General features: G+C 31.9%; 3 protein-coding genes and 1 pseudogene across 7 annotated transcripts; 3 read left to right on the forward strand and 1 right to left on the reverse strand.

The window, feature by feature from the left end:
* The first annotated feature begins 5,145 nt into the window (after positions 1-5,145).
* On the forward strand, positions 5,146-9,364 carry SIRB (sirohydrochlorin ferrochelatase B). 2 transcript variants are annotated; one of them, XM_011004412.1, is made up of 6 exons: positions 5,146-5,452; positions 5,599-5,837; positions 5,942-6,003; positions 6,161-6,271; positions 6,379-6,471; positions 8,582-9,364. In XM_011004412.1, exons 1-6 carry the CDS (start codon positions 5,397-5,399, stop codon positions 8,588-8,590), a joined length of 570 nt encoding a protein of 189 aa, XP_011002714.1. In that variant the 5' UTR covers positions 5,146-5,396; the 3' UTR covers positions 8,591-9,364. The 2 variants fall into 2 exon arrangements, with proteins under 2 accessions (XP_011002714.1, XP_011002713.1); XM_011004411.1 differs by lacking the exon at positions 8,582-9,364 and adding an exon at positions 6,872-7,524 and having other exon boundaries at positions 5,153-5,452.
* Positions 8,795-11,772, forward strand: LOC105109652 (uncharacterized; annotated as a pseudogene).
* Positions 11,773-12,590: 818 nt separating this feature from the next.
* LOC105109645 (F-box/kelch-repeat protein At1g15670-like) lies at positions 12,591-17,466 on the reverse strand. 2 transcript variants are annotated; one of them, XM_011004410.1, is made up of 2 exons: positions 16,240-17,466; positions 12,591-13,982 (listed from the first exon to the last, which is right to left on the reverse strand). In XM_011004410.1, exons 1-2 carry the CDS (start codon positions 16,240-16,242, stop codon positions 12,909-12,911), a joined length of 1,077 nt encoding a protein of 358 aa, XP_011002712.1. In that variant the 5' UTR covers positions 16,243-17,466; the 3' UTR covers positions 12,591-12,908. The 2 variants fall into 2 exon arrangements, with proteins under 2 accessions (XP_011002712.1, XP_011002711.1); XM_011004409.1 differs by lacking the exon at positions 16,240-17,466 and having other exon boundaries at positions 12,591-14,241.
* A 4,580-nt stretch (positions 17,467-22,046) lies between these two features.
* Positions 22,047-23,615, forward strand: LOC105109643 (F-box/kelch-repeat protein At1g80440). 3 transcript variants are annotated; one of them, XM_011004406.1, is made up of 2 exons: positions 22,047-23,441; positions 23,479-23,615. In XM_011004406.1, exon 1 carries the CDS (start codon positions 22,340-22,342, stop codon positions 23,405-23,407), a length of 1,068 nt encoding a protein of 355 aa, XP_011002708.1. In that variant the 5' UTR covers positions 22,047-22,339; the 3' UTR covers positions 23,408-23,441; positions 23,479-23,615. The 3 variants fall into 3 exon arrangements, with proteins under 3 accessions (XP_011002708.1, XP_011002710.1, XP_011002709.1); XM_011004408.1 differs by having other exon boundaries at positions 22,047-23,418; positions 23,472-23,615; XM_011004407.1 differs by having other exon boundaries at positions 22,047-23,413; positions 23,466-23,615.
* The last annotated feature ends 1,288 nt before the right edge of the window (positions 23,616-24,903 follow it).

Consider the following 24,903-nt stretch of genomic DNA (forward strand, 5'->3'; position numbering starts at 1 on the left):
TTAGAAATTTTTATAAGGTTGTCAAAATGGGTTTCCTCCCCTCTACCCTTTAGAAATCTTTCTAAACATAGGCGTTAACATGGGTTCACTCTTTTTTGCCCCTTAAAATTATTTCTATGTATGGGTGTTGATATTTATAGCCTTTTAGAAATTTTTTTAAACATAGGCGTTGACATATATTAATACTTAAAAGTGCATTCGTATTAAATTTTTATATCATCATATTGCACTTAAAGTATCATTAAATTCCCTAACTTAAGCATGTTTTATAATAACAAGTTTAATAATATAAGATAACTTTAATTTATAATAAATGCTTATTTTAAATGCAGCCATATCTCACAATTCAAATGATTGACTAATTAATTAACTATTGAAAGTGAAAGGACAAATAAAAGGTTAAGTTTAGAAGAAGAAAAAGATGTTAATTTAATTCATATTAGAAGAAAAAAAAGATGTTAATTTAATTCATATTAGAACACTGTTAAGTTATTGGGTCATATCTCAAAGCTGTAGATCTTGGATTTTAGTTTGGTTTATATGGCTAGAAAGCTAAGCCACATGCCTAAAACATTCATGAGGAGTCCAAACTCAATTATGTCATTTGGAAGTCCAAATCTTAGCATCAAAAGAGAAGTTTGAATCTATCCTTCAGCACAGACACTATTTAGTGTTCGGCCCATATCTCAAGTTCTAGACGTCTAAATGACCTCATTCTTATTTTGTTAAAAAGCTGAGATAATTTTCCAGAACTTTCATGAGACTATCTGTTCAAATTCTAATGTTAGCAATGACGTTTTCTACAAACAAAAAGATAAGGATTATTATTAAGTCAAGAGGTGGCCACCTACTCAATTATTAGTCATCAAATCAATAGTTTTAAATTTTAACCTATAAAAAGAGGCATTTGTCATGTATTTAGGCATCTTGGTGTTTAGATCAAGATCATATTCTTGCTTTCTTTCTTTGTATTTTAGTAATATTTAAGTTTTGCTTTCATTGATCTCTTGTTTATGTTTTTCATTATAACTATGTTCTTATCTAGTTTATTTATGTTTTTCTTCTTTATTATGTTTAGCTAAATTTATTATATAAAGGTAAAAAGGGTACACTAGTGGTGTTAGAATATGTGTAATATAAACTCAACATAGACTTTAATATTTATATCCAATAAAGTTTGCTATTAACATGTCTTATTATTTTTATTTTATTAATTTTTAATACCTTACTTGTTAAATAGTTAATCTATATTTGTGTTATATAACACTTGGTATAATAAATGCCTGATCTTTCATAGCCAACTGTATGGTATAACTGATGCCTGTGTTATGGAAAAAAAATTTGATTTGTTGTTAATATAAGTTAGCATCATAAATTCCTAACAATATTTAAAAGTATTGTGTTACTAAAATAAGATAATTAATATGATCATGTTAATAATTTATAATGAGCTATTAATAACAACTTATCTGATTGAAATCTTCTTTGTATGTGGTTTCCAGTTCAGTGATAAAAAGAGTTTATATTATACTTATTTGAAATACTATTAGTGGATCCTTTAACCTTGACAATTGTTTTATCATTCTTTAATTCTTACATCAATATCCTATAAAATTCTCACAAACTTTTTGTGTGTATGTGTGTGTATTCACCTACTTATGGTTTGAACTCAGTCTTACCGGGTTATTTATTACTTTGATACTTCTACACTTAAGATAAGATATCAATATTTTGATCGTGTCAAGTTTTTGACGCCGTTGCCGGGAAGGTAAATTATTGTATAAATTATATATTTTATTTTATTATCTTTCCTTTTCTTTTATCTAACTTTTGTTTGTTTTGTCTTGTTTTATTTCTTTTAATTTTTTCCATTTTATTCTCTTTCTACATATGCATGAGAGTTTGGTCATGTACATTAAGTGGTAGACTTTGTAGGGTATCCTCATCATTTTCAGAAAATATAACAAAAAAAAAGATAACCAATTGCTTCATAATGAGAATAATCGAGTTAGAACACTTAGAAACCACATGAATCCTACAAGAACAAGTGCACCCTCATGTATAGTTTTCCCTTCTAATGCATCTCACTTCAATTTTAAATCAGGTGTTATTTAACTTTTATCTTCTTTTCATGATTAGATATAAAAAACTCATACTTGTATTTGAGAGAATTTGAAGAAGTTTATAACACTTATAATGGCTTAAATTGTAACATGAACACCATTAGATTAAAACCTTTTTTTTCATTAAAAGATAAAGCTAAATATGACTACAAAATCTTAGGTCAGGACCTATTCTTGCTTGGGATGTAATGCAATAATAATTTTTAAAGAAGTTTTTTTTTCGTTTCACAAAACAAACTCTTTCAAAAGACAAATCATCATTTTCACTAAAAAACCAAAATAAACATTTTACCAATATTGAGATAAGTATCGAGACTTGCTTAATACTTGCCTTCATCATGGTTTTGAATCAGGGAGATTGGTTTCACATTTTTTATGAAAGGTGAACACCTAAAGATAGACAAATAATGGAATTGATGTGCTATGGAACTTTTGAAAATAAAGACCCTAATAAAGCAATAAAGTATTTAGACTTGCTAGCTAAAAATACTTAAAATTAAGACACTACAGGTATTTAAGAGGCACTAAGTAAAACTCAATCTTATCCATCTAGTGGAAAAATGTACAACCTTAGGGAAGATTATGACCTCTAAGCCAAATTTACATCTTTAGCTAGAAAAGTCGAGACACTAGAACTAAAAATTAGTGGTGAATTGAAATTTGTTCTAGAAATTATAGTCAAATCTGTGAAACTAATGAACACTCAACCAATAAGTTATTAATGACAAATCATCTCATTGGAACTTCCTTTATGTATAGTTTCCAATTGAGTAATAAAAAGAGTTTATAACATACTTATTTGAAATACCATTAGTGAATTTTCTAACCTTAACAATTGTTTTATTCTTGTTTAATTCTTATATCAATATCCCATAAAATTCTCATAAACTACTCATTATATATATATATATATATATATTTGTTATAATTTTATATAATTCGCCTCCATATGATTCGACTTCAGTCTTGTTGGGTTGTTTATTACTTCGACACTCCTGCACTTAAGATAAGATATCAATATTTTGATCGTGTCAACATAGGTCACCTTTCTTAGATACCCTTCAATCTTTTAGAAAAATTTTTATATATAGGCTCACCCTCCATAGGTTTCTACTAACCACTTAGAAATTTTTCCAAGTATAAGCCTTTTCTTTTATAAAAAATTCCAAGTATAAAATCCTTTATATCTCATTTCACTTTTCTAAGAATTTTTCTAAGTATAAACTCTTTCATAGTTCTTCTCTATATACTTAAAAGTTTCTTAAAAAATAATGCACACCTCAACACACGGACTTTCCAGTTTATTACATAGATTTTCAACCCTTCTTCTGATACAAAAGAAATTCAATGAACTCGTCATGGTAACCAGATACTTTTACAAGTCTTTATGGATTAATACCATAAAAAATTGAGGGTTGTTGATGAATCAAAATAAAATGGACCTAAACCCCCCCTCAAATAGGCCTAAAAGATATTTTCTCTAGGTTCGAACTCCTACATTCGAGCTTAATTACTACGAAGATACGTGGGCTCAGGTATTATGGCTCGAGCCTATACTAGATGTCACAACTTACTGGGTATCTCACGCCTAGCAAGAGTTAAGGGTGTTGGCACCATCACCCCCTAATTAATTGGGTATGCTGGATACGATAACACCCTTCTTCCTATCAAGTGAGGGTGTTGATTGTGTCATCACCCTTTATTAGGTCCATCTGTTATGACCAAACCTAATTATTTTAGGTGTTGGGGCATATAAGCACTTGTTATTGGATTCGAGTATAACATTTAGACCCATTTAATTAAGGTGTTGGGCGCTTCAACACCTAAATTATTAGGGGTGCTAGGTATGCACCCTAGAACCTCCATGGAATTAGGCATGCGTCTCGAGCCCAACACTTCCTTGGGGGTTCCTTTAGGACCCCACATGGGTTCTTCATTATTTTATATGAATTTAATATATTTTATTTTAAGTTGAATAAAACTCAAAATATCACAAAAGTAAAATTATATTTTAGCCCCCTTTCCCCTTAAAAAGATAAGACTCATGAGCTATAAAATATATCATGAATTATTCAAACTTAAGGTTAATAATCGCTTCATTCTTAACCATTTCAGCATACATATTTTCAAAGGTTATCTCTCTAAAATATCATTGTATTTTTTCTCTTTATAAAGTTAATGCTTTATTATCGAAAAGTCTCCACGTCTGTCAAATGAGATGTTTTATAAGTACTAGCTACTGGTTATCTGGTTTATGAGGCATCGCCTGTTAGTACCACAACTACCGATCACCTGGCTTACTAGGCATTACGTGCTACTAGTTACAAATTCTTTTAGGCTTTTTATATCAAGCCATTAGACACCTTAAATATAAAAAATTAATCAAATTATTTAAATTAAAAAATTAATTTATTATCCAATATATCAATCTTATTCCTAAACATTTTAGATTTTAAGACTCATCACTCTCCTAACCTATAATAATGAACAAAATCAAGATTTGACAGCTACACTTACAGATAAGTAAGATACCCAACATTCAATATATGTAGGTTTACTTTTTGTTTAAAAGGTTTTTCATCAATAATAAGTTTTTTATCACTTGTATTTCAAACTTATAATAGTGTTGCTATTAAGATGTGTTTAGAATGCAGTCAAGTGTATTAAAAAAAAATTAAAATTTATTTTTTTAATTTTTTTTATATATTTAATTTTAATAAATTAAAAAAAAAATTCATAACCAATCTATATCATATGCCACACTCCTAAATCAGGAAAAAGTGGTTGTTATTGCCACTCTAGTTGACTATTACTCTTACATTTTTATTTTTATTTTTCATATGATTTTTACTTTTATAAACTATTTTTTTCTTTTTTTTTTCATATGATTTTTACTTTTATAAACTTGATTAAAATCGATGTTTATGACTAATACATGAAAGACAAGGATATGACTTGGAATTGTGAAAAGTTTAGGATTGAAGGGAGGGACAAAAAAAAAAAAAAAGTTTCATGAGAAGGTCCTCCTTATCTTTGTCCCCCGAGAACCCCCTGGTGGAGCCGTGGAGGTACATAAAAATTGCCTCATTTTTCCCTTCACGTCTCCGTCCGTAGAGCATGTTCAGAAACGTACCCAGCACGGCCGAGTGATGGCGCTACCTAGCCGTTTTGCCTCTCTCAGCTACTGCTTATTTATTTATTTATTATAAAAAAATTCTGCGACAGAGGTAACGATAGATAACAAAACTAGCTCAAAAAAAGAAGGAAAAAAAGATGGGGTTGGAATCGTTTTCTGTCTCATCAGTCTCTCCACTCATTCTGGCTAAAAGGTAATTAATTAACTTACTTCTTTTCTGATTAATTCTTTAATGGAGTTTCTGGCTTCAGATTGCATTATATTTTCTTTGAAATAAGCAGTAGCCGCTCCCTTATTGGTTTCTTCTGCCGTGTTTTTTCGTTTGTTTGGCAATTGCAGTAATTGTTGTTCAGGAAGGGAAACAACTGTGAGAAGAAATCCCAGATGGGCGTTGACCCCCAGATCCTCGAATTTACAAAACGTAAAGTATTCATCAAGAAGAAGCTTGCGTTTGAACAGTGGGGATGGTGGAATTATGAAGACGAACCCTAGAGGGAACGGGGTCTTTGTGGGCGACAAAGACGGTGTCATCATTGTTGACCATGGCTCACGTCGTAAAGAATCAAATCTCATGCTCAGTAAGTTGCTTCTTCTTTTTTGTCAAATACCATACCTTATTTGATTTTATGGTTTTTTTCCCCATAAAAATAATAATCAAATAGCTGTGCTTTGTGAATTTTAGATGAGTTTGTGGCCATGTTTAGAGATAAAACTGGGTACCTAATTGTGGAGCCTGCTCATATGGTATTTGCTTCTTTTTCACGAACTCCTTTTTTGCCTTGGAGGTTTTTCATTTATATTTTCACGTTCAAATACGCAGTGTTCTTCTTCAACTATTTACATCTATGAAGTGAACGATGCACTTCTGGTAATGTTTTTCTTAATATATGAATTTAATCAGGAGCTGGCTGAGCCCTCGATAAGAGATGCTTTTGGTTTGTGTGTTCAACAAGGGGCGAATCGTGTGATCGTGAGCCCATTCTTTCTCTTTCCAGGACGACATTGGTACCGGGTAATTCATTGTTGTTTTCTTCCTCGACTGGATTATCCATTTATTTATTCTTCTTACAGCTTTACATGTCATACTAACAAACATTCCACTATATTTTTGTTCGAAAGGATATTCCTTCATTGACTGATGAAGCTGCTAAGGAGCATCCTGGTGTCTCATATCTCATAACTGCACCTCTTGGCTTGCATGAGCTACTTGTGGTATGTATCTCGGCTACCATAATATCTACATAGGTCTGTATAGGGTTGGCTAAGTTCCAAACTGTGTGTGAAATTTATGGTGTGCTTATGTTATCTATTTTTTGTTAAAGTATCTTGGTCGCTGCTGATGGATCCAATATAATCATACACTCTTCCACTTTCTCCTGTGATAAGTATTTGCTCTTTCCACATCCACATTGAATAGTAATTTAATTTTTTCCCGCAATGACACTTTTATAGATATCCATAAGCATCTCTGTGATGATGACCTCCCTTTTCCTTTGAGTTTTTTACTTTTTCCCAGAAGTCGTGACCATGTACCACCCAACTTGAGTACATAATTTCTTTTGAATGGAAGCTGCTTGCCTTGTATTCTATACTGAAGTGATTTATAATGCAGGATGTTATGGATGATAGGATAAACTACTGTTTAAGCCATATAGCAGGAGATGCAAATGAATGTGCAGTTTGTGTTGGAACAAGCAAATGCAAGCTCTATTAGTCTAACTGAAAACAAAGAGGCATCTGGGAAAATCGAAGAATCTATCATGCTACTGCTTTGCAGTTTTAATTTAAGGAGCTAAACAAACATATGGAGCCAATCAAGAAAAATGTGTGACAAGTGGATTATACTGGGAGATATTGCTGGTGTTACTGCGGGATACAAACGATCCTTTCTACAAGTTATAGTTCATGGCATATCATGTGATCTTCTAATTCTGGCATTCTCTGTTTTACTTTGCATTGGTGACACTGATTTAAAAGAACTCTTGAAGCATTGATGTGGATGTAATTTGGCTCCTCAAATGGTTTTTCCTGGGAGTTGGAATAGCTTGAAATTTATATGCTTCCTGAATATGACCGATTGGAGTGTGAAATGTTTGGTATGGTGATGACCTTGGTGAACATTTGTTGATGTATTTATTCTTATAGTGGTATTGTGCATTTCCTGAAATATATTTTTATTATATTCAATGCAAAATTTACACTATTATCTTGTGCTACATGCAGTTTCTTCTACTTTCTATCAAATGAAAACTGCAAAATTCCATCGGCCCTTGCTTTAGATTGCCTTTTCTCTCTGTTTAATGTATGCAGGCTTGGTGATATTGTCAACATATATCTATAACTCATGTGATCCTTTTGTGGAAAATTTCATTTCCTATTCTTGCCCACACACACACCCATGTTTTGCCATATTCCAAAATTGCTTAGAATTCTCTATCTTGAATTCAAGCTAGGATTGGGTTTAATCTCAGCTTGAGCTGGGATCTCTCATTCAACTTTGTGTGCATATCCTAGAGCACACTGTACGCTGAAAGCTATTTAGATACAAGGTAAGAAAATGTGTAGAAAAATGATGAGCATAGAAGATCTTTTGTTTCTCTGTCGAAAAGATCAAAAGTAATTTCTTTTCTCTCTCCTTCTGACTTTAAGCTGCATTGCATGATAAGTTACAAACTGCTAAGATACTTTCTGTTGATGTGTTTTCATCACTATAAATTCTGTTTGGCTGCTGAGAAATCAATGTAGGAAAATAAGGCAACAAAATTGATTTACTTTGTGTTGTAGCTCCACTACTGTTCTGGAAGATTCTGATTAATGCTTAGGAAAATCTATAATAGTATCACTTTATGATCCTCAATTGCCATTGGTCTCTGTTTGGTTGCTGAGAAAGTGTAGAAAATGGAAAGAAAATGAAAGCAGTTCTTGATATATTTATTCTATTAATTTAGTATTGGCTATGTAAGTAAATTAAGCTTTCTTTTACTCATGGAAAAGAAAAGAGAAGAAAAACTGAGAAGCTTAGAATTTCAATTGTTTTATGTAAATTCATAACTTTAATTTTAGTAAACTTTTCTTCTTTTTTCTTATTCGATATACCAGTTCTCTTTCTCTTAGGCCACTGCTTGGTTGTAAAAAATGTAATGATATACAGAAAATGAAAAAAAAAAAAAAACTTATTTTCCATCAGAAAGCAATCCTTTTCTTTCTTTCCTTTTTTTATTTTTTGGTTTCAGGTGAACTTTGAAAGCTGTATTAGACATTTAGACCAGTTCAAATCCTCTATAGTTGTGCTGATTTTTTGGGTAATTCATGTAACACACAGTGTGGATAATATTTTGGCGGTGTATAGTTGAAGAAGCTGACGTGGGAAGGCAAGACCGGAGGAGATTTACATGTTAATGTAGCTGGGCAATCACCTTCAAGGCAAGTTGGCAGCTTTGCCCACATTGTCCAAGAGATCAATACCTAGGAACGCTCTTACCCATCAATTGCATTTAAGTCAAACTCCATGAAGAGAGATTGGCGGCAGCTTAAAATGGTTTCAAACCAATTGATGGACCTACCTCAAGTTTTATTTGCAGTCAGATGGGCTCATGGCAATAATGAGGAGTTCAAGGGCTTGGAGGTAAATCCAGTAATGACTTTCTGACACTGAACAGAATGCATGGTGAGATTTGCTTTCTAATGATAGTTTGATAGTTGTAGACAATAGGACTGATAATAATCAGGTCAGACATGGTAAAAGATTATTGTGGTTTTGGCCAAGGAGGGGAAATAAGTTTCATGAAATTGGATTTATACTTCTAAGATAAGGACACTGGTTGCGTGGCAAAGCACATGGTAAAAAGAAGCAGCAACAGAAATTTGTGCTGATATTGCATGAGCTCTTAATGACTGAAGCTTCACTATCAATGTTGAAGCTGGCAACAAAGTTTTTGAGCTTTGAGCCATAGTTTCTGCTGTAGTCCCAGCAAGAACAGTAGCCTGATGCCAGAGCTTGCTAGATGAAGGATCTGAGTTCCCGAAGACACAACAGATCTCAGCTTCAAACAGCCATGAAGGCAGATCTTGTTGTTGCAGAATCAGCAGTCTCTGCCTCCTGGATAGGTGTGAACCATGTGGCAACAATTAATTCATATATATAAGAAAATAATTACGCTGACAGTTTTTTTTCTTTTTGTTCTTGATTGGAAAATTTTTGATCAATGACTTGTGCACATTTAATGACTTGAAAACTTGTGCTAAAATGATTTTGGCATCATGCAACAAAATGCACAAATTGTAATGCATTATTAAATGCATGCTCTTCATTAGTGGTCTTCTGTATATTACTACTAGTAACCAGTGCATGATATATTATTTACTTCTTTAAATAGAAATTTGCATGATATTTCTTTTCTTGGTGCTCATGCCATTTTCAGCATCTTGTTGTTCTTGGAATTGAGATTTTTTGTTCCAAACATGTCTTGGTGTGGCCACCATTGTCATTTTATACTTTTTAGAGATTTTCATAATGAATTGCATATATGTTTTATCTACAATGGTGGCCAAAATTTATTTCAGTAATTTCAAATACATTTTGATAGTATTGCATTCAGTTGAATTTTTCATCATTTTGCACCTCTTTGCACTTATTGGAAAAGGATTGGCCTGGCGATCATAAGAATTTTATGCATATGATCCAACATGGGATTGCGGAGGATGATTCCAATAGGTTTCCATGGGAAACTGTCAGAGTATGTGCCAAGCCACTGTATGGGAGCTGGGAATCACATGACATGAGCACCTTGCATCATATGTTGAGTGTCGTCTCTTTTCTCATCTTGTCTTCTTGAACTTTATTTGATGTGCAGTTTGTATGAAGTCTTCTTTAAAAAGGCCAAGACTGCAGAACTGCCGTTTCTTTTTTTGCTTACAGAATTTCTATTTAGTGCATGAATTGATAGGACAATATCATGATACCATTTGTGGGCATGCCTTTCAAACTAATCTGGTATTGTTTTTTCAGATCAGCAATAAAATAGTTCAAAAATAAACATAATATCATAACCTTAAATTATTTATTTGGTTTCAGATCAATGCATTGCCGGTTTTCCTGCTGAAGGAAATCAATTTGCTTGGTGGATTATGGAAAATGAACAGGAATAATTTGATAAGTGGAAGATTATCCTTCATCGAGTGAAAATGCTGGTCTTTCTCACTGAAAGTCAGATGACAATGGCTAACTTGGTGTGAAGAAAAAATATAAGCTGAGATCTCCGCAGCAATAGTTCAACTTTCTGTTAACAATAAACTTAAATACTCAATCTTCTTGCACTGAAAAGATGCTGCAGAAAAAGCATTTGCTATGAGGATATGCTTACGATGCCCTGCAGCAGCGTAAGTGCTGGAAAGAGTCAGCTCTTACTTCTTAAATCAGCAAACCTGGTGATTGAATCAGAACCTTCTGAAAAAACAAGAATTTCTGCAGACAAGGGGTAAATTTCAATCTACCTTGCTGTGAAGAACTGTTTAAGAGTTCTTTTAGAGAAGCTGAAAAATCTTGGCAAAATTATAAATGAATTTAGCCATTCCTATGAGTCTTCTACCAGGTTGGCTGAATCTAAAAAAAACATCTACAATTTACCAATCTCTAAATCTGTTGATAAGAACTATGCCGGAAGGCTTGACAGAGGTCACATAAGAAGTTGACTGGCAGTAAAGGACCACAGGAGCAGGCCTTTTAAAGTTCTTATTGCTTCTGTTGGAACTGAGAGTGAAAAGGTACCTCATGTCTGATATATTCCGAGGTTCATATCCCAACATTCAAATTTGTCAAAGTCAGTATTGTAGACTTCGGCAACTACATGTGTTCGCTTACTTTACTCTCTGGGAGATGTTTATGTTGTAAACTCCCAGGTAATGCTCATCTTCACAGGATTCTACTAGTTTATCTGCATCTGTGCATAAGCATACATGCTACAAACGAATATCAGGTGTGAATTTTTCTTCTTGTTGGCTTTAAGCATTTTTGCTGGATCGACATCTCAAATATCATGTTTCAGGATATGATATTAGAATATTATCTCCAGATTTAATTATGCAAATGAAATTCTTAGCTGTGACAAATGGGTGCTTCCTTTTATTGTTTGGAGTGTCTTTTTATATTTTGCTAGTTATCATCCATTATGTTACTCGGAACATGCTCGGAACTTCATATTCAATTATGTCTGCAATTAATTCTACTGATACCTTGGAACAAGGGATGTTATATACCTGGGATGTTTTGTTGTATGAAAGTACAGTCACAAAATTTAAGATATCCCAGTAGTCGAGCTTCTACTGATACTTTAAAACAAGGGATAGTATATACACTGGACGTTTTATTGTATGAAAGTAGAGTCACAAAATTTAAGCCATCCCAGTAGTCAAGCTTCCCTTTTATTTTCTTTATTGTAATGCAGTTGTCATGTTTTCTGTTCTTGCAACCATTAAAAAAAAACTTTTATTTGATTTCTTGAGTTTCCTATTCAATTTTGTTACGGTTTATTTACTTATTTATTTCTAGCTTTCTGTAGTGTCACAAGTCATAACTGCTTAGATAAAGTTTAGCAGACAACTGAAGTGGATGCACGATACAGATTCGTCTAAATCAGGGTTCTGCATGGTACCAACTCCATTCTGTCTTTTTGTGGTTCTCAAAGAGGAATTTCTGAAATATGAACTATGGTTATAAGATAAAATCATTTCCTCTACATGGCACAAGAAAATGAACTACAAACCGGACGTGGATACTAAGCGAAGTTGGTTTTTTTTTTAAAAAAATATATAAACACAATATTTGACAAAGGTAAGGTTCACATTCAAAACAAACTACATGACTTTTGAGACAAGTAGAATTTTTTAAGAAATCATTTAATTATCAAACACTAGTTTTATCAGTGTTGCTTCCAACACAAGCACAACGCAATAGTCTAGGTAAAATGCATCACGCGTGTTGTACCTTTTTATCATTGTAACTTCTTTTTATGGAGAGGAAGGGATTTGTTCCCCGTTATTTTCTTATGAGGAGATAATGCTAGATGACCTTGCATTATAACGCTAACCACTCCACCAAGTTCTTCCCACCTTTGGACGAGGAGGCCACTAGGACCTTGTATGGGACCTGCTCATCCAAGGGTAGGAGCCATTAGTGCTGCTAGATTCTGTGAACATGCTACCCTTAACAAACATGTCTCTCTCACTCAAATCACTCTTCCTAAAAGGAGGGTAACGAATCTTTCTACACTAGTGCCGCCTTGCATTGTAGAATCTTTCGTAGGGGTGTTAAGGGGTGAATCTTTCATAAGGGTGGTGAGGGTTTTAAGGGCTGCAAACAATGAATGTTTGAATTCTCTGGTCATGAGAAATATGGATCCTGAGTAATTTCGTTGACATTTGCTTGCGAAAAGAAATTCTAAGTCTGTGTCTGTTTGACCCACTTGTCGAAACACTCTCGAACCATAGCTGATGTTAGGGTAAAAAGCATGCATGAAAACACTTGATCTTAATACCATTCAACAAACGAAATGATAATACATAGATTTATAAGAAAAATGATAATGATAACAGATGATATTTAGTTAATCTCTTCCTTGAGTTAAGATTTAGTGCCCAAATACTGGTAAAACTTAGATCTCCAGAAAACAAATTGATTGAACATGGCCCGAGTGCTGTTTTGGAGCCTCCAGCTTGGTCCATATGCATCTCTCCAAATCCAACTCGTAGAACATATGGGGATCATCAGATTTTGCAGACCCAATCACAAGTAATTTATTCTGGCCCATCATCACACAAGCAGGGACGCCGCCCATATCAATCGGCAACTCAGCAACTCTCCGCCAGTCGGCATCCTCGTCTGCAACCATCACCTCACTACCTTGACATATGCAAAACCTTCCATTACTATCAGCCACACAGGTTCTTGCACTCATGTTTGTTCCTAAAAAGTTCTCTTGCATTTGAACCCACCGCCACTCGTCAAGATCAAAGGCCTCAGAACTTGCATCGAAAACACCTTGTGCTTCCGTGGAGTACCCGCCAAAGACATGGATTTTGCCAGAATGGAACACGGCATTGCACTCGTCACGCTCCCTCGCCATGTTGGGCAATTTAATCCAATCATCCTTTGCCACATCATATCCCAAAACAGAAGTTAATGCATTCTTTTCCTCGTCATGCCCCCCCGCAACATACACCTTGTCGCCATTAATATCCGCTGCACAACCAAAAAGTGACCTCTTAACACCAGGCATGTCAGCCCCACGACGCCACGTGGCTGACACGAAACTGTATATAAACACGGCGTTGGATACCCTGCAAGTTTCTGGATCCCACCCGCCAATCACCACCAGATTTAAACCAGCCACGGCCAATTGGCAAAACATCGGCAGACCTTTTGAGAATTCTGGAATTGGCTGCAACTCACCCCATGTTCCCGTTTTAAGGTCACAAAATGCAAGCCTATAAATTGTTGGGCTTCTTGGATTTTTCTGACTGCCACCTCCTGTTTCTTCACCAACCCTTGCTACTGTCATAACAATGGTGGGTTGGCTATAACCAGCAACCTTTCGACTTTGAAAAAACTCTGGTGACTCAATCTCAAGTTTCCAGTCTTCGCATGCCAACGTCGCTGCAGGAAAGTGTTGAAATGGCAAGCGTATCAAGCATTCGGTAGCAATATCATTAGGGAGGCTTGGGATTAGCTGTGCCATAGGAAATCTAAGGAGTTGGAATGTGAAGAAGATGTTTAAGAACGAAGAGACTAGGATGAGAAGGGATTGATTAAGATGTTGGAGACCTAAGTGTTTCAGTTTGGCCCCACCAATTTATAACGTGAAAAAAAAACCTGTTGAGGGGGAAACGGTGGGATACGGCAGACACGAATTTTGGTTCCAATTTTAAAGTTCATTTCCCCGTTAAGTGAAAAAAGAAGAAGAAAGAAACGGTTAGAAAAACTCTCGATTCAATGGGGTCAAATGAATAAGAAAACAAATGCGTCTTTTTATATTTGAAAATTTAAAATTCCAGGGACACCACGGTTGACACGCACACTAGATTATTTTTTTTAGAAACAAATTAAACATTACCATTTTTTTTTAATTATTTTTCTAGTGAAAAAATAAATGTATCGTGTGGAGATTAATACGATATAACTTCCTTGTTTTGCAAATTTAAAAGTAAATTAAATAATTAATAAAAATATAATTTTTACTTAAAAAAGCCTAAAAAAACTTTTTTTTAATATTAAAATTATATTTACATGAGTATTATAATAACTTTATAAAAAATAAATTATAAAAACTCATTCCTAATTAATCAGATATATATTAAAGAATAAAAATGAAAAAGATCAATAAAAAAAATCTAAAAAAACCAAATTAATCTATTAAATTTGTAATTCGAGTTACAAAATCAAGATAACCTTATAAAAAATAAATTAAAATAAATTATAAAATTTAATTTTTAATCATTTCAATATTAAAGGATAAGATTAAAAAGAAAAAAAATAAATTATAAAATGATGGAGATAACCTCATTAAAAAAAAAATTATTTAACTCGTCAAATTTACGACTTTAGCCATGAGACCGATATAACTCTATAAAAAGTAAATTAAAATAAATTATGAAGTTTAATTCTCAATTAATTATGTCAAAGTCAATGTTGAAAGATAAAAATTTTGAGGATTTAAATTTAAAAAAAATAACATAAAAAATAAGTTAAATCAATATAAATTAACCTGTTAAGCACTATTTTTAAATATTGAGTCTATAATAACTTAATAAAAATCAAACCAAAATAAACCATAAAACCTAATTCTCAATAAAACACTATTAAATAATAAAATTAAATGAAAAAAATGTCAATTAAAAAAATTAAATCAGTTGAGTTAACCCGCTAAAACTCATAACTCAGGTCGTGAGATGTGAAAAACCCAACAAAAATAAAATTCAATATTAAAGAACTTATAATCCGTATCATAAAACTAAGATAATTTAAAAAAAAAACAATTCAATTTATCAGGATTAAAAACTTAAAATGACAAAACTTGCAACTCTTATTATGAGACTAACATATCCTAATAAAAAATAAAAAATAAAATTATAAAACTCAATTCTAAACCAATACAATATTAAATGATAATATTGAAAAAAGTTTCAATTAAAAAAATCACACAAAAAACAATTCAAGTCAACTTAGCTGAATCTGTTAAGCAATATTCTCGAGTTATGAGACCAACATAATTACATAGAAAGTAAACAAAATAAATCATTAAGTTTAATTTTTAATTAATTTAATATTAAAAAATTAAAAAAGTTAATTAAAAAAAACTCAAACAACAGATTTTATTCACAAAACTTGCAATTGATTTTATTAACTAAACTTGTAATTAATGTTATGAGAATGTGATAAATCAATGAAAAATAAATTTAGTATTAAAAAATAAAAAGATATTAATTAAAAAAACCAACAAGGCTTTCATTGTGCATTATATTATACTAGCCAACAGGCTTTCATTGTGCATTATATTATACTAGACTGAAACAATGTCATGCTATATGTGCGGGTCATGTAAATCTTTTGATTTATTTTAAAACTAATCTAAAAATGATTAAAAATATAATTTAATTAAAAATAAATTAAGATGAGATGTTTTAGAAAATTATTGAAACAGAATCATATAAGAATGATTCAGATTAATTCATTAAATTTCTGACATAAATCATCCAAAAATAAAGCTTTATTTTTAATTAAAGTAATATTAAAAAAATAAAAAATAAAACCATCTAAATACCACCGAAATATCACAGACATCTCTGCATCAACCGCATTGCTTCCATGAAAAGAGAATAGGTCAGGAAGAGACATTTAAAATCTATTGTCGAGTGCTATACGGAAAGAGCTTGCTTATGGCATAAGAAAACACTAGTTCCAATTATGCTGCGGAGTTTTTCTCAAACCATGTGAAACGCTGAAAATTAACCATCAAGTTCCACCCAAAGTTGACTGATGAAAGCCTCGCCATGAACACCAGTAAAAAGAACTCCCTATAACAATGAACTACCTCACAAATCAACCGAATTCAGTTTATACGATCTAGGAGTTCTTGTACTGCGTGAGCCCTACCAAATGGGAATTCAGATAGTGTTATTTGAACAAATAAAGGATTCAACATGAGAACATATCTAATTAGTATCATAAAATAAAACCAATTTCATTAGGCAAACTAATACAAAAAATTGAAGAACATATGCCCAATACGTTAAAATAAATTGGAGAAAGTGGGTCACCGTCAAAATCTAAGAAGAAACCTCTCCCAAACCAGAAATAACTGAGTTCATTAAGCCGTCTTTGTTTGGGATTCCATAGAGGTAGTAGAAGGAGGATGCTTGTTGAGAGAACAGGAAGACTTGAAGGCCTCAATCTGGGACTGACACTTGACGTAATCCCCTTTATTTTCTTCCAAACATTTCTTCAACGCCTCCACATCACATGCCGACATCACCTTCTTCGGACCCTTACTCTCCTCCATCTTCTCCCTTCCACTCCTCTTCCTCCCTTCCTTGGGAAGAGAGAGAGAAAGTTAAATACAAAAGAGAATAAAATTGGTGATTTTCCAAGAGATCTCACAGAACCCGAAACTGGTTGGATGAGAGAAGAGAGAGGCAGGAAGTTGAGAGAAAGGTGGTTCGTGGGTGACTGTTTCTTCTCGCGATGGTGAAGGACCAAGGCCAATCTTGGGCGGCGGCTGCGCGGGAGAGTGAAGGAAGGAGAGAGGCAGCTGGTTTGCCGTTTAGGGTTCGATGACTATTTATACTCGGTTCGGCTAATTAGATGATTCCATGCCAGGAAATATATCTTAATCGCAATTCGATCGAGCGTTGTTAAATCCCGCAAGGTTTTCACTGTGAGGCCAAACCAATCCTAAACCCAAGAGAAGTATGCTGTAAAGTCGGTATATAATTAGGATTAGAATTCATGCCACGATACAGCAAATCTTTCTCTAGCTCGAATTTTTTTAATATCCCAAACTTTTCACCTTCTCCATCAAGCCCTTTAATGTTTGAATTTGGAAAACGAAAGCTGTTGCCGATCTTCTTCACTGCAAGATCACTCAAAGTAATGCTTTTAAAAGAAAAGTTAAAAAGGGTGGGAGTTTCATTGTAACTTTACATGTAGTTTACTTTGTATCATTGTAGTGCCATTAATTCTTTGCCTTGAGCACGAAAAGCTTTAAGTCTTGGAAGTTGAGCATGTTGTCCTTTTTATGAGCTCATTCTTTATTAAAAAATTATTTGAAGATAGATATATATATATATATATATATTTTTATTTTTGATATAATAAAATTATTATTTTATCTTGTAATCAATAAAATTTATAACTATTAACCAAGAATTTTCTTGATTTTTCACAAGTTTTTTAACAATAAAAATATTTTTTTGTCTCTAATATAAAAACTTTATGAGATATTAGATAAGGGTGTTTGTGTTTTCTATTCATATAGAGTGAAAAATACATTTTTTCGTGTCTTTTAAATATAGCATGACACAATTCAGTGATTAATTTTGACCATTTATCATTTTACTAGATGTATAACCGTTTTCTTTTTTATATGGTGTGGTATGCGTAGATGTGTAGTGTTTGGATTATCAATACTTTTTTTATTTTTTTCTTTTTTAAAAGCTAAAATACATCATTGTTTTTTTTGTTTGATTTTTATTTTCAGTCTTTATTCTTTTAATTTTTTATTTATTTTTATTTTTTTTATAAAAGTTTTTTTTAATGTAGTCTTTTAATTATAATTTCTTATATGTTTTGTTTTTCATTACAATCCTCATTCTTTTAATTTCTTGTTTCATTTATAGATTTTTTTAATTTAATCCTTCAATTCTAATTTATGTATATAATGTTTGTCAATTCAGTCCTTTTATATTTGATTTCTTATTTTTTTCATTGGCTTTTTTATCAAAACTTTTCTAGTTTTTAATTTTATCTTTCAAATTAAATTTATGATTTTTTTAATAGTAATAATATTTATTTTAGTTTAGCCTCTTTTTTTATTTTTTTATTTATTTTTTTTGTTTTTTTGTTATAATTTTTGATTTTATCCTTCAGATCAAGTTTATGATTTTTGTTATTTCAATAGTAATATTAATAATAATAGTTGTGGTGGTAATACTAATAATGGTAATTATAGTGATTGTAATAATAATAATATTAATAATAATAATAATAGTGATACTAATAATATTATTGATGATGATGATAATATTAGTAATAATAGTGATAATGATAATAATAATAATATTAATAATAAAATATTATTCAATAAAATGAATCTTGCTTTCTACCTAATAATAAGCTCTCCAAATACTTTCTACCAAAATATCCCTAAATAATATAATATTCGGTAAAATGGATCTTGCTTTCTCTTACAAGTTTTGTTCACCTTTCCAGTCACATTGTTTTGCTAGGGTACATGCCTATCCATTGTATGGCCAACAAAACCTTCTTCCTTGCGAACCCATGATAATACTCTCATGAATAAGATTTTACATCATCGTTTATCATGAATCTCTACACCATTTTTACTATTTTATTCTTAATCATGATCTTTCATTGCTTCAAATTCTTAGACACTTCATGCTTGTCCTTTGAGAAAATTAATTGAGATCTTTATATAGTAATCATCGATAAAAGAAGCTAACATCACGTTTGAAAATAACTCTAGAAAAATCTCGAAGATTAGAATGAATTTAATTTAAAGTGCCCCTGTTCTTGTGACTTGCATCACTCACTTTTGTATACCCAACATGTAGTGCTCACAAAAATATAACACTAAAGATATCTAACATCTATTACACAATATTAATATTAATTGGTGATTTCTATTTTATTTATTACATGAATAGTTTTAAATCCTATGGGAGAATGTTAGAATATTGATTTGGAATTATAATAAATAATAATTGTTTTTAGTAATTAATAGATTTTATTAACTTAGCTATTATGATTAAATTAATATATTATAATTAATTATTTTAAATATATTTGGTAGCTAATACTTTATTGAGTGTGTGTAGAAGACATGTGTTTAAGGAAGGAAAGTACATAATTTTCTCACCATAAAAAAATTAATGATGAATAAGTAATAATAAAAAAAATATTAGCAAAACTAAGTGAGGTTATAAAAATCTGCAAATAGAATCATATGGACATGATAATCAAATAAAAAATAAAACAGAAAAAAAAGTTTAATTTTAAAAAGAATTGAACTTTAAAGGACAAAAAAAAAAAAAAGCAGACTTCAAAAGAAATCTAAGCCACTTGGATAAATGAAGCTTTTTTTTTAAAAAAAAAAACAACTTCAAAGGATGTAATTGAAAAAAAAAATGACAAAAAAAAAAAACAGACTTCAAAAGAAATCTAAGCTACTTGGATAAATGAAGCTTTTTTTCTTAAAAAAAAAAACAACTTCAAAAGATGTAATTGAAAAAAAAAATATCAACTTCTGTAAACTTTTCAAACCCATAACTCGAGTTATTGACTAAATTGAAAGCATCACATTTAAAAAAACAACTATTTTAAGACTTTACTTGACTTTGACTCTACAGTTTGACCAATAAATAGGCCAAGGTTTAAAAGAAATTAAAAAAGAATTGATCAAGTGTAAGACTTAAAAACTTGGGTTGACCTGTGTTTTGGTTAGGTCGAGGAAGATCTAGTCAAAACCCGTTGACTATTTTCTTTTTTTTTGTTTTTTAAATGATATCATTTTAATTTTTATTTTATTTTATTAAGGGATTTGGTTGGCTGAGGTTAGCTCGAGTTAACCTACTTAACTCGTTACCTGATTATTGTCCCAAATTGGATCTTGGGTAAGGTTTATAAACAATTGAAAAAACTTAGGAGATCAAATCTCAATCATTAAAATATCAAATGATAAGATAAAAAAAAAAGGATAAAAAAATAGTAGTTAAAAAAATAAATATTTTATTTGAAAAAATTAAAGGATAAAAAAATAATAATTAAAAAAATAAATATTTTATTTGAAAAAAATTGAAAGGATAAGCGAAAATCTCAAATTAAAATAAAAAATTAAAAAAAGTTAAATTAATAAATAAATTCAAAACAAAAAAGAACACAAATTTTCAACGAACATGATAATGAATAAAATAAAAAAAAAACATGAAAAATAACTAAAGAACCTCACACCCAAAAGTTAAAACTTTGTACCCATAAAAGTAAATCAATATTTATATTGTAGTGAAAAAAACAATACATTATTTTGTTTTTAATTATTTATTTAATGATAAATATATTTAATAAAAAAAACAATCACTAGTTGTATACTTAACTAGTTTTTTATATCAAGAAGAATTTTATTCATATATTATTTTAATACACAGTAATCTGTGTGTCTTGAGTCTCTTGACAAACAATAAAATTCTTCCCTCATTTAATTTATTTTTTTGCAATTATTTTAAAATCTCTGAGCAAATCTTCCAGACACTAATTTCACAGATATCATCAAGTTGACCGCACCCGTCAGTAACAGCAACATTCAAAAATACCATTTTCAGTGAAGAATAAGCTTCGATGGACAAATTCGTGCGTGTTGACATCACGAATGAACGCATCTGATATTTCAGCACCATCCAAGCCTTCGCCGGTGGTCTTTGTCAGTCGTTTTGCAAACCGGTGGCTTGCCTGACCTCTATTTTGCCCATGCCTTGCTACGAATTTTACCTTGTAAGCACATTGAAAGGACAGAGGTCCCCGCCAGTCGCCAATCGTTTTATCAGACCATCGAACCATCTCCATCTCCGTCTGCGAGCTTGTCGGCTAGCCAGAAATAGTAAAGTGGTCGGATGTGGATAGAAATCACATATCCATCAAGATATAATAAATAATATACACCTGCAAGTGGAGACTTGAGACGCCTTTTTCTGTGCCTAAAATAAGATATATTTTAAATAAATACACAGAGGCATGCTTGAGAGCAAAGCTTCCTCCGTCCGCAAGCTGAGTGAGAGGCTTTATGAGGTAGAAGTTATTGTTTGATGGTTTTCTTTTTTTTTTTATTGCTATTTGAACAGACAGGCAGCGGATGGCAATAAATGCCCCAATCAGAGCAATAAAAAAATGTGATACAGCTTACTTCTATAGCATCTCGCCACATGCTGATCCAGCACTGCAAGTTGCCATTACGATGGTTTGACATGAATTCTTTTATTGAAGTACCAAAACAACGTCCAAGATACGTCGTTTCTGACACCGTAATCCATGACACTCATTTTTTTTGTTTTGGTTTTGTTGATTATTATTAATAAAAATATCACCTTAATTAATTTTATAAATTTTAAAATTAATGTTTATATAAAACTTTAATAACCATAAAAAATTTAAATTTATAATTATTAAAAGATAAATTTAATATCTGATCAATTAAATTACCTGACTTTACTATTAAATTTTGATATATTAATATTAAAAATAATTTTTAAAAATAAAAAAAAAAAATTTAATATATTTTCAAGTAAAACACATTTTAAAAAACACCCTCCAACACAATTTCAAATACCATCTAAATATTATATTAAGCAATGGCATTATTTGATACTTGCACGGTTACACCTTCAACTATGTTCTTAAACATCACACTAGTATAAAATTCATGTAAAGGGACCAGGCAGTTATTATAAGATAAAAAAGAAATAAGAAATAAGAACAACAGGCTGCTTCCCATGGCAGGCAGTTATTATAAGATAAAAAAGAAAAAAGAAAAAAGAACAACAGGCTGCTTCCAATGGTCTCTTCGACCCCTCGGTCTCTTCCAATTCCAATTCCAATTGCTCCCACCTTTCTAGAACACAATAATAATAACCGCCTTTAACAAGGCTTATCTCCCTATTTATTAGAAGCGCCATGTCTCTTGAGTGATCACAGCAAAACTTGCTCTGTTATCTCCCTGCTTTTATTTGGGCTTGTCAAACCTTCAGCTAGTGACACTTTCGTGCTTGTTGATACCCTTTTTCCCCCCTTCTTTTAGTGGTCATGGAGCTAATTCCAGGCCTTCCTTATGATATAGCTCGTGATTGTTTGATCCGGGTGAAGTACAAGCAATTGGCAACAGTCGTATCCATCTGCAAGTCTTGGAAAAGCGAGACCGAGTCACCGGAGTTTCGCCGGCTAAGAAAAGCCACTTGCACTGGTCAAAAGCTTATTGTGATGGCACAGGCGAGAGTTAACCCCAGTCAAGCTTCGAATATCATGAAGAATGGGGTCAGCCCGGTCTACCGGTTCACTCTTCTTGAACCGGATACAGGTGACTGGTGTGAATTACCTCCGATTCCTGGGTTCTCAGATGGGTTGCCATTGTTTTGCCAGGTGGCTAGTGTTGGGTCAGATCTTGTGGTGCTGGGTGGGTTGGATCCGGTGACCTGGGAGGTTTCCGTTTCCGTTTTCATCTTCAATTTTGTCTCGGCCACTTGGCGGCGCGGAGCTGACATGCCAGGTGTGCGCAGATCATTTTTTGGATTCGCGTCTGATTTTGATCGGATGGTGTATGTTGTGGGTGGACATGATGGCGACAAGAATGCATTGAGATCCACGATGGCATATGACACAGCAAAAGATGAGTGGCTCTCACTACCTGACATGGCGAGAGAGCGTGACGAATGCAAGGCCATTTTCCGACATGGCAAGCTCCATGTCATAGGAGGCTACTGCACCGAGATGCAAGGCCGGTTTGAGAGAACTGCTGAGGTGTTCGAGATTGCCTCCTGGCAATGGGAAAATGTGCTCGATGACTTGTTGGAAGATGCCATGTGTCCGAAGACCTGCGTGTGCGGGAGCGACGGGGAGCTCTACATGTGTCGTGGCGGTTCTGTGGTGGCACTTAAAGGATCCACGTGGCAACCCGTTGCCGATCTTCCTGCCGACGTGTCCAACATTGCTAATGTAACGGCCTGGCAGGATAAATTGGTGGTGATTGGTACTGCGGGATTCCGTGAGCCCTACATGGCTTACGTGTTCGACTTGAAGAATTACAAGTGGAAGAAAATGGAGACACCTCAACAATACTCTGGCCATGTTCAATCAGGATGTTACTTGGAGATTTAATTTTTTAATTTAATTTTCTTTTTCTTTTTGGTACATGTAAATTCATCAATATTTTATTTTCTTTTTGGTACATGTAAATTCATCAACATCTGTGAGTGCAGTCTTACACGTTTTCAGCTCTCAGAACATTGTTTCAGACACAAACCCTTCTTTTCTGGTTTAGTTAGCTTAGTTAATTAATGTGCATCAAGTGTTGGGATGGCTATTAATTAATTTTTTTCTATCTTAATCACCTGCAAATCACATGCGTTCTGAAGTTGACTTCATTAATTAAAGGCCTAATCTTTCTTTTAGTCAAGAAAATAATTGAAGTCTAGGAAAACATTTCCAAAATCCAGCCAAGGGCAGCAGATTATATTCTACGGCACCGCATTCTGATTCAAAATGAAAAGAAAAATCCCCTGAATTTTATGGTGATTAAGCTGCAACTAATAACATATTGGTAGTTATTTTTTTAAGTTTATTTAAAATAAAAGGACAGATACCAAAGAGAGAAATACTAGATAGAAGTATTTCTATTATTTTTTATGAAGCATAAATTTATATTTTTTATCTTTTTATATATGTCTTTTTCTTTAAAGTAACCTGTAAAATAAATAACTAGATATTACTAATTACAGCTTGAATACTATAAAATTTTTCAGAAACCATCCTCATTTAGGTTTGTACTTTTAATATCCGTTATTCTAGTTTTTCTTAATCTTGGGATATTTATCCTGTCTTTCTAAATATATAAATAAAAAATAAATTATAAAAAAAAATACTGTAACAATAAATAATATTATTTTTATTTTAACCCTTTAAAAAATATATATTAACTAACTAACTGAGTAGTAATTTGATCCTTTTATAGGGATATATTAGCTATTGACAAATTAACTAAATACAAACCCAACTTACTTAAATGACTTGATTATCTTTGCAAGACAACGAAAACTTGTATTAAAGGGCATTTTAAATATATTTTTTCTAAACATATTTAAATTACTCATCTGCGTAGGAAGAGACAAAAATAAAGCTCCCTATAAGGGTTTTTTTATGCTAATTTTTTTGTTATAATTAAGCTAGTTTAAGAGTAATTTAATTTTTTACATGTATAAAATATTAATAAAAAAATAGTTGGCGAAACTATGAGAATGTTCTATCATTTATTTTTCATATCTATTTTAGTTATTATTATTTTACTGTTATTTACTTTATTTTTTATTTTTTTAATTATTTTTTTTTTAATTTCATTCATAATCATTAAACTTTATTTGATTTTTATATCAAATTCAGTTCTTATTCTTTTGATATTTTTAAATCCTTCCACTAACTATTTTTTTTCTCTCAATTTCATCCCTCATTCTTTGATTTTAATTTTTTTAATGTTAAGCTTGACCTTTATGTTTTTTACTGATATTTATTTTGCTTTGGATATTTTTTATTGTATTTTTTTTATATTTTATCTATTTATATTTTTTTTAATTGAGAATGAGTTTTAAAGGTTAACATGA

This window comes from Populus euphratica, unplaced genomic scaffold, assembly GCF_000495115.2.
Source record: "Populus euphratica unplaced genomic scaffold, PopEup_1.0 scaffold224.1, whole genome shotgun sequence".
Classification (NCBI taxonomy): domain Eukaryota; kingdom Viridiplantae; phylum Streptophyta; class Magnoliopsida; order Malpighiales; family Salicaceae; genus Populus; species Populus euphratica.

Coding starts and splice junctions, on each gene's coding strand:
- SIRB (XM_011004411.1), top strand. CDS start 5,397: ATGGGGTTGGAATCGTTTTCTGTCTCATCAGTCTCTCCACTCATTCTG. Junction 5,453..5,598: donor CCACTCATTCTGGCTAAAAG/GTAATTAATTAA, acceptor TGGCAATTGCAG/TAATTGTTGTTCAGGAAGGG. Junction 6,004..6,160: donor TTGTGGAGCCTGCTCATATG/GTATTTGCTTCT, acceptor GAATTTAATCAG/GAGCTGGCTGAGCCCTCGAT.
- LOC105109643 (XM_011004406.1), top strand. CDS start 22,340: ATGGAGCTAATTCCAGGCCTTCCTTATGATATAGCTCGTGATTGTTTG.
- LOC105109645 (XM_011004409.1), bottom strand. CDS start 13,991: ATGGCACAGCTAATCCCAAGCCTCCCTAATGATATTGCTACCGAATGC.